The sequence below is a fragment of the Heterodontus francisci genome, chromosome 21, assembly GCF_036365525.1.
Source record: "Heterodontus francisci isolate sHetFra1 chromosome 21, sHetFra1.hap1, whole genome shotgun sequence".
In the NCBI taxonomy this organism is placed as follows: Eukaryota; Metazoa; Chordata; class Chondrichthyes; order Heterodontiformes; family Heterodontidae; genus Heterodontus; species Heterodontus francisci.
In genome coordinates, this window is record NC_090391.1 from 22900453 (window position 1) to 22912487 (window position 12035).

A 12035-nucleotide genomic window follows, 5' to 3' on the forward strand; every position below is an offset into this window, starting at 1 on the left:
GCAGGGGTCGGTGGGGTTGAAATAGATATTGGTGGATCTCCAATCGCCTGAAATGGCGGTGCAGACGTCGAGGAAGGGAAGTGATGTGTCAGAGACGGACAATGAGAGGACGAATAGGGCGAGGGAAGGGGGATCAAAAGAAAATTTGATGAGATTTTCCAGTTCAGGGCTAAAGGAGAAAATGGTATCAGCACAGGCACTTCTCTGTCAGTAATATGACTTGGGTTGATTGGCCTTTGAAACAGAGAGGCGCAGACTGACAGGTGCAGAAATGTACATGGATTTCTGCAGCGCATCTCTGAACACAGAAAGAAGGAAGTCTGATATGTTGTGGGAAAGTCAGGGCTGAATCAGACAGTGGGCAGAGTCTGAAGAAGGGAAAGACATCTCTGAGGAAAGGTTTTAACAGTCAGATATTAGCGAATAAACTCAACAAGTACTCAAGCTATTTTCTGCAAAAGTTGGGGAGATATTGGAGAGAAATCAAAGAGTGGGAAATGCACTGCTTCAGATGATTTTCATCCACACCTACGGAAAAGATAGGGATGAGATAGCAAAGGCACGATTATATGTTCTTTACCAATCATCAGAATAGAGAATAGCTCCAGAGGAGTGATGACAGCTGATGTGATTCCTGTATTTGAAAAAGAAGGTAAAACAAGTTGAAGTGAGAGGGGCGGGCGGATGCATGTGAGAATGGTGTGGATAGGGAGAAAATGAGAGGTGCAGAGAGAGAAAGTGAGAGGGGCAGGGAGAGAGAGAGAGAGAACGTGAGAGGAACAGGGGGGAGAGAAATAAGGGGTGAAGCGAGAGAGAGAACGTGAAAGTGGCAGGGAGAGAAAATGTGAGTGACACGCATCGAGAGAATTTGGCAGATAGAGAGAGTAAATGGTTAAGGGTGCGCAGGGAGAGTCAAAGAGAGAGTGGCAGGTAGTGTACAATCAGAGTGACGTGCGCAGAAAAAAAAGTGAGAGGGCCAGGGAGAGAAACATTGAGAGTGTGAGGGAGCGAGAACAAGTGACGCATGCAGGGTTATGGAGAGAAAGTGAGAGGAGCAGGGAGAGAGAAGAAGTGAGAGGGGCGCCACATTATTCCCCTTTGGCCAAATATCACCTTGAGGGGGATTTGGGTTAAAAGAGTCAAACATGGGCTACATAATTCCCCCTAAAAAGGATTAACGGTATTATAGCCATCAATTCCATTTCTTTCATTGGGAAAGACCAGTGTTTTAATCCTATCTCGTTTGGAAGTTAAGCTGCTGAATTTTCTTTCTTTTTTTTTGTTTCGTATATGCCCCTCATAAAGATGCTACTGCTGTTAGCAGCGAGTCCGACTGGGCCTCCATTGTTGACACGGAGGATCTGCGAGGACCCCAGAGTGAACTAAATTAGTTTTCTCCTCCAACAGCACCAGAGGTGCTAGTAGCCACCCAACTGCAACCAATAGATTGTTTTGTTCGTTTCAAATAGATATTAACAAATATGTCACTTTAATTTCTGATCATTTCTTCCTTGTATTCTCTTATTCAAGTGGCCAAGTCTTCACCTGTGAAAATTGACAAGGGTCTTTACAGGCTCTTCGTCCATGAGCACAAATGAGCAACGCACTGGTACTCCCTCAATAACATCAACTTTGGAAGCTCCTTCGCCAGACGGGTAGCAATTAGTACAAGAGAGCAAAGACCCACATTGTCAAGGGCTAATTAAACAGAAAAAAGTCAATACTTGCCTTGCCAGTGGCACCAACATCCTGCGAATTAATCTATACAGTGAACAGACATTGGAAATAGACAACAAATATTTGTTTTGAAAGTGTCATTGAAAGGCCCTGCTGGGTTGGGCTGATATGTCCTACGATATATTTTCAGTGTCAGTACATCTGGCTTATGAATGGGGTAATATAGATCTCGATCTGACAGTGCCACTTAATCTGAGCAGGTGGGTGAAGAATGCTTGTCTCCACTTCCACTTCATCTCATCTGCTGCTGAAACCCTTTGCTTTGTTATAACTCTTTCACGGTTGTGGGTGTCACTGATTAGGCTGTCATTTATCCACAGTTGCCCTTGAGACGGTGTTGGTGAGGTGCACTATTGCATCGCTGCAGTCCATGTGGTTTATGAACCAGCAACAGTGAAGGAACGGCGATATAATTCCAATCCGGGATGGTGTGTGGCTTCGAGGGGAACTTGCGGGTGGTGGTGTTCCCATATATCTGTTGCTTTTGTTGTTCTAGGTGTTAAAGTTCGCGGGTTTCGAAGGTGCTTTCGAAGGAGCCTTGGTGTGTTGCTGCAGTGCACCTTGTAGATTGGGGACAATAGATCAGCGTTCCCGCTGCGCCCCCAGTCATTACCAAGGCACCCCTGTGTTAACCTCTGGCCGATTAATTTCCAGGAGAAAGTTTAAGGACACGGATAGAGTCCCCTTACCGAATCCCAGTCACCCCAGGACCACCAGGTGCAAGAATGAGTCCTTCTGGCTTCATAGTAATAGGGCATGCACTCCAAATCATACATCTTAATGTTGAGGTTCTTTCAGCCGCCATGTGAAACATCATTGGAGGTCCTGCCACCGACTATTCCTTTGAAATTATTTGCCTGCAAAAGAAAGATATTGGAAATGAAGTACCAAGCCGCTCTTACATCAAAGACTTTGACCTACTGCGTTACCCACCTCATGTTAAATACGGTCGCGCCACCTATCTGCAATCTGACATTGCCGATGCAGTAGGCCTGTCATCAACCAACTTCTGTGACACAATTCGGGTGTGCAGTTTTCATATTGCAAACGTGTACGAGCCTGCAAGTGCCAGTTGGGAAAAGGAACTTCTGCCAATACTATCTCAACCAGCCATCAAAGTGGGAGATTTCAACAGCACCCCCACACTGATTGGGGTATCGTAACACCAGACAAAGTTGGTGAACAACTTCTGGAGTAGGCCTCGAGAAACGACCTCATTCTAAGACAGGACCCCAGTCAATGGAATAATTATCATCCAGCCAGATGGAGTCGGAAATACTCTTGTCAGTTCCCTTGAAGATCACCCGCAACCATCACAGTGCCGAGTCCTGGGCGACTTTCCACATAATCAACACAGGTCATCGTTCATTTACATTGACCGTTGCACTCCAGTCATCAACAGTGCAAGGAAGATGTAATGGAAATTCCATAAAGCAGAAGGGGAAAATGCAGCGATTGTAAATGTAGCTATCAATAATATACCTATGGAACAATTATATACGGATTTCAGTGTTGCCATTCTCAAAGCTGCTTGCACAGCCATGCCTCGCAGCTACCCATCCATCCACATTCCATGCCTTGAAGCAGAGAGTGCAGCACTCCTAAAGGAATATAAATCATCTGGTAACCCTGATATAATAGACCACCTCATGGAGTCTCTCAATGCTGCACATCGCGACAGATGGGAGGAAATGACAGCAGCGATATCTTTCACTCCTCGTAGTGCTGGAGCCTGATTTGCAGCCTTGGAACAGCCCTTAAATCACCTGTATTAGCCATGTTGCTTGTCATCTTTTCCACGTAGCGATGTCACTATTGGTAATGAAAACAAAACACTTCAGCTACAATGAGCAGAGAAAAATCAACAGCAAAAACATGCAGAATATGCAGTCCTCACCTTTTCAAGAATGCAGAACTGGAGAAAGCATTAATGGGCCTGGAATATCGCAAAGCGGCGGGATATGACAACATTGCACCAGAATTCTTGAAACGACTTGGCCATGTGCTCGTGTCCAGCTGAATCAGTTCCACACATATGCCAACATTCATTGCCGTTCCAAAATATAGAAGATGTCAGATCCTTAACGAAGAGAACACAAAGGCTGCTGCAGCACATGCTGTCCATATGTTAATCCCCCGAAAACCATATTCAGTGTATTCCACATCCACAAAGCCAGTACAGTAAAAATTTATGTATATTCATGGGTGGTCAGAGATTAAAGCATTTTCCCCAAACAATATACTTGCAAATGACTCTCGATAGGACTGTGTTCTTCCGTGAGCATCTGAAAAAAATGCAGCAAAGGTCAAAACAAGAAACAAACTATTCAGCAGACTTGGTGGATCGACATGGGGCGCTGCTACCTCAGCACTCCACAACTCAGCATGCCAAAAGACTTGCAGGTTGATAGGTGAATTGGCCATTATAAATTGCCCCCAGTATAGGTAGGTGGTAGGGAAATATAGGGACAGGTGGGGATGTGGTAGGAATATGGAATTAGTGTAGGATTAGTATAAATGGGTTGTTGATGGTCAGCACAGACTCGGTGGGCCGAAGGGCCTGTTTCAGTGCTGTATCTCGAAACTAAACTAAACTAAACAAAGTACTATGCACCTGTCTGGCATAGGTCATGACACGCAAATTCAAATGATCATTAAATGTGAATACAGCAATGTGTATTATAAATGAACCCTCCACTCAACACGCCTCCCCTGGCTTCCTGTTCTCACAAACATCACTCGCCCACACTTTCGCTGACTGAAGATAAGGCACTAGCTGGTTAAAATCATCCGTGCTGCACATCAGTTACCACTCCATAATGACATTTGGAATCCACTGACTGCCGCCATTCATCGTGGCGCCTCATATGGAGCAACATTCCTGAGCAAGATCTACCAGCAGATATCCTTTGGATCAAGGAATGGCAAATATGGGAAATCACTGACAAGTTCCTTGTGACAAACTCTATCTGTCAAATGGCAGGCTTTCAACTACCACGGTGAAAGTAGACCTTGCAAAAGTGGCTCAGCACAAGCCAGAGCCCTTGCGCAGCCTACATCCACCGCTGAGGCCTCGGTACTAGGCAATGTCCATGTAAAATAAGAGAGAATCCAACCATCACACCTTGACATTCTGCTTATGTGTAAAAACGCGAGCAATGCTGCATATTGCCGAGACCCGTACCATCTACACACTAAATGGCGTACTAATAACTTCAACATCAGAAAAAGAGAAGGTTGATGCTTAACTCTGCCATTTTCATTCGATAAATAAGAACAAAAATTATCTTGTTGATTGTACACATTGAATCCATTGTGCTTGGTGGTGGAGGGAATCAATGTTTTCCATCTACCATCACATTTTCCATCATCCAAATACCTCAGCTCATCCAACTGTCTGTGACCCAATATTCTAACTCAGAGCAGGGACAATTCATCCATTTCTTCATTGTTCACTGATCAACATTACATTCTGATCCAAAAGCATCTCAATTTAGAATATTCATCTCTGTGTTCGTATATCTCCACGGCTTTGCCACCCATCACCCTAATCTTCCCAACCTCTAAAACCCGCCCAGTCGCTACAATCCTCCAGCCCCTCAATACTGACCTTCCCACCCCCTGCAACGCACCCATGTCTGTAACCTCCTCCAGTCTATCTCTGTAAACTGCTCCAACCCTACCACCCACCATATCTCTGTTAACCTCTCCAGCCCTCACAACCATCCCAAGTCTTCCTCCTTCTCGAACGCTTCCAATCCTCCATAAACCTCACCCGGTCCCTAAAACCCTCCACATCTCTTTAACGTCCTCCAGCCCCTACAACTCTCCCTATCTCCACAAACTTCTCCAGGCCCTTAAACTCTCCTTATATTTGGAATCTCCTCCGATTCCTGCAACCCCCTAGAGCTCCTTGCTTCACTGATTCTCATAATTTGAGAATCCTCAAAGGACACCCGCCAACACCACCATCTAACTCACGGGGTGGGGATAACAAGACAGAGAGAGAGATGCCAATGAACGGCCTAGGGAATGGGAGGGAGATGCACTCAAAAAAGTGTCGCCAAACATAAAACAATTAATAATCAACTTACACGGGAAGATTTCCAACATATTTTATTTTTAAGAAGCTTTTCCTTCTAAGTAGATGTGACGAACTGAGAATAGAACCAGTGGAGCTGGAGGAGAGACTCTGTCTGCTGTTACCCCGGCTGACTTGCCGGGGTCGGTGTGACTCTTAAGTCGCGTGTTGCAAACCCGCCCGCGGTAGGCTATTTTCTGTCTGTCACTCCTTGACTGTCACCTTGCTGCTCTTTGTCATGTGCGATCCCCCGTCGTTGTATTCGTGTTATAAAGCTGTTGGTCACATTTTTCCCCTCGGTGATCAATAGTACATTCATAGAAGGGAATAAATGGGACCCGCCACTGGGCTGCCCTCAGTTGCTTAGTTTATTCATTAATTGAATAATTGATGTAACTGGATATTTCACCATATTTCTAATCTGCTCCCTGAACTTGGATTGAGTCACTGCATAAATAAATGTATTTGTACAGCAACTAAAAGCCCGCAGCATATAACTTAATCTTTGAAACATATATTCAGAATCGCTGTAATCCCGGGGATCTGATCCTGTAATGATATAATAGAAGAAATGTATAACGTACACCAACCAGAGGAGCATAAAGCTGCCCGATATGGTGAAAAGTAAAATAATCGATTTTCTTCTGCTCTCCATCTCTGGGTCACTGCAATTCTCTCCCTTGCTCCGACCCTTCAGTGCCTTACGGACTCGACTGGCCACTAAAATGTGTCTTACTGTCAGCGCGTTGAGCAAAAAAATTAGAGCGAATGGGAGCAATGGGGTTAAAACCGTATCAAACCAGTCAAGTCCCACCCATCCAGGATCAGTATAATAGCTTGACTTTAAAGCACAGAACCATGGCATAGTGTCGATTATCCATAAAGGTTCATATGCAAAGTAGAAGGGGACATTTTTTACGCAAAGCAGAATCGAGGTTGTTGCGAGAACCACAACCGCAGTTTTCTCGGTGCAATATTTTGTCTTCAGCTTCTGGCAACAAATGGCAATAAATCGATCAAAGGTGAAAGTAACTGTGAACCATACAGAAACTTCGGTAGCTGCACGAAACATGACAGCGATAACAATACAGACAGGGGTGGTGACCAAGATAGATCCCAGGAAATAATAAAAAGCAACCCGCCACAGTATGACCCCAGTGATAATGAAGAGTAGGTCCGTCATTGCCATGGCCACCAGGTATCGAGTGGTGCAGGTGGAGAGGCCGCAATTTCCCTGGGAGAGGATCACAATCGCCAGTAAATTAACTGTAAGAGAGAGCAGGGAAAAGTGACTGGAAATTACTGATCAAACATTCTCTGCATCTGACAAAAACAGAAAGGGCAGGATATTAGCAACAAAAGCAGGTGGGATTGAAACAAGTCATATGTCTTTTTTTTTAAATGTCAACACTAATCCCTATGTCGCTCTGACCCGCCAACTTCCGGGTTTAATGGAGTCGGGACAGGGGACGGAAAGAGAACTGCTCCCAGGAGGAGGGTTGGCAATTTAAATATTTTCATGATCCTGGAAGTCTCTCATGTAATCTGTTTTACATATGCAACTCTGGCCGCCAGGTTTTCCCGTTTATAACCCAAGCCACATCGAAAGACACTCGAGATTAGCAATCAGAATCATCCGCCACTCTGTTATCAAGCTACTCGCTCTGAATTGAATAAGTCACAGCATGGGTTGATGTGCAGGATGGACCTGTCCAACCAGAGGATTCAATAAACCGCGGGAATGCAGCCCAGCAAGAAATCAGACCCCACTACCTGGGACCGGACCTTCCATTGTGTCTTGTACCAAACATCTCCCTCGCCCTATCTAGGCCCATTCCCCAGCATTGCAGACTCATCCTGGTGTTGAGGATCATAAATTCCAACTCCCCTGATCCTACTTTTACACGGACCATGCTGCACAATAGCCGACTCCTCTCTGGGCTAGGAAATTGGCAGCTCAGCGATTAGAAATTTCTCCTCCTGCAGATCTAGTGTTTGGCCATCCCCCAATGTAGCACAATGAACCCCCGAACCGGGGGTAAGGATTTGGACAGCTCTGGTCATGAGATCTGCTCCAGACTCCTTCATAACGAACTGGAAGCCAAGACCATCAATTGGCTGATTTCACCAAGGAGAATACCACAAGCACAAAAGAGGCATCTGTGGAGTGAGTAATCGGAAACTCCTGTTCCCACATATCTCACACCCCTGTTGATATCCAGGCTTAACCATTGTCGTGGAAACAAAACATTGAAACAGCAGTAAAACTGATTAAATAGGAAAATACTGAGAACATTCACCACGTCAGACAGTGCCTGTGGGGAAATAAACAGCGTTACCCATTCAACTGATCGGTTTTCCTCAGAAATGGAAGAAACTGGAGATAATCTGTTTGCAAGTAATTATACAGTCATTTAAAAGTGGGGTATGAGGGAAAGAAAGAGAAGTGGGAAACGTCTATAAATGGGTGGAGGACAGGAGTGATTCATTGATAAAGGGATGATAGTGCATGGCAAATGGAACAATTAAAGAAACAGAGAATGGGTCCAGATGTGGTGTAAATTGTAAACACAGAATAACAGAGCAAGATGAGAGAATTAAAAATCTATTTAAAAAAATGCTTCCAATGGCCCCGGAAGTGTGACAGGGAATTGGAGGAGGCGGGGTGGCGGATGCGGGTAGATCCCAGTGGTGTGGATCAGCCTGCCAGTTTTGTTACAGAAGGGGAGGTCCTTCCCAAGCAGCAACCCCAAACAACCTGCATTTCCAGTGACTCGGGTATAGCCATCCTTCATAAAAGCACAAGCCATCTGAGAATGTTTGAGCGATGGTTATCAGTGGAAGCATTTAATCTCAGTGTTGGGTCTGACAGGCAATAAAATGCCTAATCAGAAAATCCGGTGTTGTTCCTCGGTGAGAATCAGTAAACTGTATTACGAGGTCGAGGATAGCAAGATCATAACGGGAATGGGATGGAAAGATTTACGTGGCAAGTGACTGGAAGCTCAGGGTTATGATTGTGGACTGAACGGAGATGTTCAGAAAAGTAATCACTCAATCTGTGTTTGCGTCTTTTCCGATGTATAGGGGTCTCCTTTGAGAACACCGAATACAGTTTCTATGCGAGAATAAGTGCAAGAAAACCGCCTGGAAGAAGGGGCTGATGCCTCAGGCATCGGAACGGGAGGAGGTGAGAGGGCAGGTATTACAGCCCCTGTGCTTGCAAGTAAGGGTACTCTTAAAAAGTGAGCAGATGTTGGGTGATTGAGAAGTCGACACGGGGTCGCAAAGATCTGGTGAAAAGGGAGGGGAGAAGCATATACGGTATTGATGGACTGAGCTGGATGTGGCACAAATGTTGGAGGATGAGGCGTTGAATGTGGAGGCTTGATAGGTTGGAAGTTGAGGACAGGGAAACCTTGTCTTGGTTCTGGAAGGGAGGGGATGGACTGAAGGCAGTAAGATGGGAAATTTGATGGACATGGTCTCGGGCCCTATTAAGCACAGTGAAGGCGAATCCTTGGCTGAGGAAAAACAAAGTCATTTCAGAAGCACTAGTGTGAAAGTTAGCATCATTGGAGGGGATGGAGCAGAGAAGGAGAAACATAGAGAATGGAACAGAATCTTCGCAGAAAACAGAGTTGGAGGATGTATAATCAAGGTAGCTGTGGATGAAGTTGAGATTATAGTCCGTATTGTTGGGCAGCCAATCCCCTGAAATGGAGGTGGGGAAAGCGAGGAAGGGAAGGGCAGTGTCAGAGACGGTATGTTTGAAGTCGAGGGACGGGTGGAAATTAGAAACAGGGATGATGAAATGTTCCAGTTCAAGTAAAACGAAGGTAGGAGCAACAGCACTGTCAGCACAATCAAACTAGCAAACAATATGTGTGATGGAGAGGACTGGAGGAGGATTGAAACAAAGGATGGACTATGTTTCCTCCATAAAAGCAGCACATCTAGGACCAGAACAGCTCCCATAGCGACACCATTTGATGGTGGAATTTGCCAAGGCTCGCACTCGAGGTCCAGACGTCAATACCTTACAACATGGTCAGGATCAACATCCTTTGAGGTTACCATTCCCAGACTAGAACCAGTGATGAAGTGAGGAGATCGAGCGGGAATGACGAGAAATTTAAACGAAACAAATCTGTTCCAGATGGGGTCCTCGAAATGTCCTAGAAGAGGATGGTGGAGGAAACTGGTAAGGAAACGGCCTTATTGTGTCTGTCACGACAGATCCCATCCATTGTGAGTTTAAGGACATCTCAGGTTTACGGGATTTGAATCAGAGAGGGACAGCGTGACATAGTCATAAATGTAAATGGACCCGTGCAGAGCAGCTATGAGCTCAGCTGGAAGGAACTCTGGTGTGCAGTGAGATGGTTGGCACAGATGTAGATCACTATTCAGAGTCTGAAGAATGGAAACAGGTCTCTAAAGGGAGGAGCCGAACATTCAAATTATAATGAATCATTTCATTGTAAAACTTCAGGTTAGTTAACTTAGAAATTGGGATCATATGTGCAAAAGCATTCAAATAGAGCATAAACTCTTTGGTTTAGATGGATTTCAACCACGTACACTAACAAAGCTAGGGAAGAATTAGCAGAGTCAAAATTATCTGTTCATTAATAATCATCTGAATATGGAATAGAGCGAGAGAAATTCCGGACAGCTAATGTGATTCTTATATTTCAAGCAGAAGATTGAATGATCCGAAGATATTTCAACCAGTTTACATGTTTTTAATGGTAGTGAAGATAATCTAGTATTTATTTCCTGCTTTGGTGCAGTGGTTGGAGTTGTTTGATGAATTCGGGGTAAGCTATTCTACTCATAATAAATAAGTCTGTAAAATTAAGGTATGGCAGGGCAGTTTTTCCGAGAGGAATGTACAACCTGTGGCATGTGGGATCTCATGGACGCACCGCGGGTCTTAGATGAACACATCAGCAGGAGGCATCACCGGTTGCAGAAGCTTAGGTTCCATTTTTCGGAACTCGAAGGAGACTGTAGTCACTGTTGTACATCCACGAAATGAACGACTACTTGGATCGCAGGTTCAGGGAGTGGTCTCAACGCAGGTCAGAAGTATGCAGGCAAATAGGGAATGAGTGACCGCCAGGCAGACAAAGAGGACCAGGCAGGTACTGCAGGAGTTCACCAGGGTGGTTTGCTCTCGCTTGTCGGTTTCCCATTTTGGATATTGGTGAGGGTGATGTTTCCTCAGAGGATTGCAGTCACAGCCAGATTTGTGGCGCCACAGGAGGCTCAGATGCACAGGAAGGGAGGAGGAAGAGTGAAAGAGCAGTAGTGAATCGTTCGTGAGGGGAACAGACAGGCGTTTCTGCGGCAGTGAACAAGATTCCAGGATGGTGTGTTTCTTTCCTGGTGCCAGGGTCAAGAATGTCATGGAGCGGCTGCAGAACATTCTTCCCGGGAAAGGTGAACAGCTCGAGGTCGTGGTCCACATCGGTACCAGTTACATAGGTAAGAAGGGGGATGAGGTCCTGCAAGCAATTTTTAGGGAGCTAAAATGAGATTAAAAATCAGGACGAAAAATGCAGTAATATCAAAATTACTCCCAGTCCCACGTGTAAGTGAGCGCAAGAATAGGAGAACTGAGTGTTGAACACATGGCTGAAGAACTGGTGTAGGAGGGAGAGCAACAGATTTCTGAGACATTAAGACCGTATCTGGGGCAAGTGGGACTTGTCCACGATGGAGGGGTTGCATCTCAGCAGGACTGGGATGAATATCCTCACAGGGAGATTTGCTAGTGCTTTTGGGGAGGGTTTAAACGAAATTGTCAGAGGCATGGGAACCTGCGAGTGTGCTCAGATTGGAAAGAAGCAAAAATGGCAAATCTGCTGCGGTGTGGGAAACAGGAACAAGTATCAGAGATGAATACGAAGGTGCATAGAATGCTGGGGGAGAAAGATAACCCAACAGTAGGAAATATTCGGTGTGGTCAGATTAAGAGGGAAAGCAAACGTTGCCAGTCATGGTTAATGTATATATATATATGTGAAGGCATGGAGAGTGGTTAATAAGACTGGTACGATACAGGCGCAGATCTCCATGTGGAAATATGACGTTGTGGCTGCAACAGAGACCTGGCTCAAAGAAGGGCGGGATTGGATGATAAATATTCCTGGATGCAAGTTGCTCAGGAAAGATAGCAAAAGGAAAAAAGTGGGAAGGTGGCAGCATA

The 12035-nt window shown here is 45.2% G+C and overlaps 1 protein-coding gene across 1 annotated transcript; it reads right to left on the reverse strand.

Moving 5' to 3' along the window:
- Positions 1-6173: 6173 nt before the first annotated feature.
- On the reverse strand, positions 6174-7610 carry LOC137381058 (probable G-protein coupled receptor 139). Its single transcript, XM_068053450.1, has 2 exons — positions 7592-7610; positions 6174-7084 (listed from the first exon to the last, which is right to left on the reverse strand). Exons 1-2 carry the CDS (start codon positions 7608-7610, stop codon positions 6174-6176), a joined length of 930 nt encoding a protein of 309 aa, XP_067909551.1.
- Positions 7611-12035: the final 4425 nt, after the last annotated feature.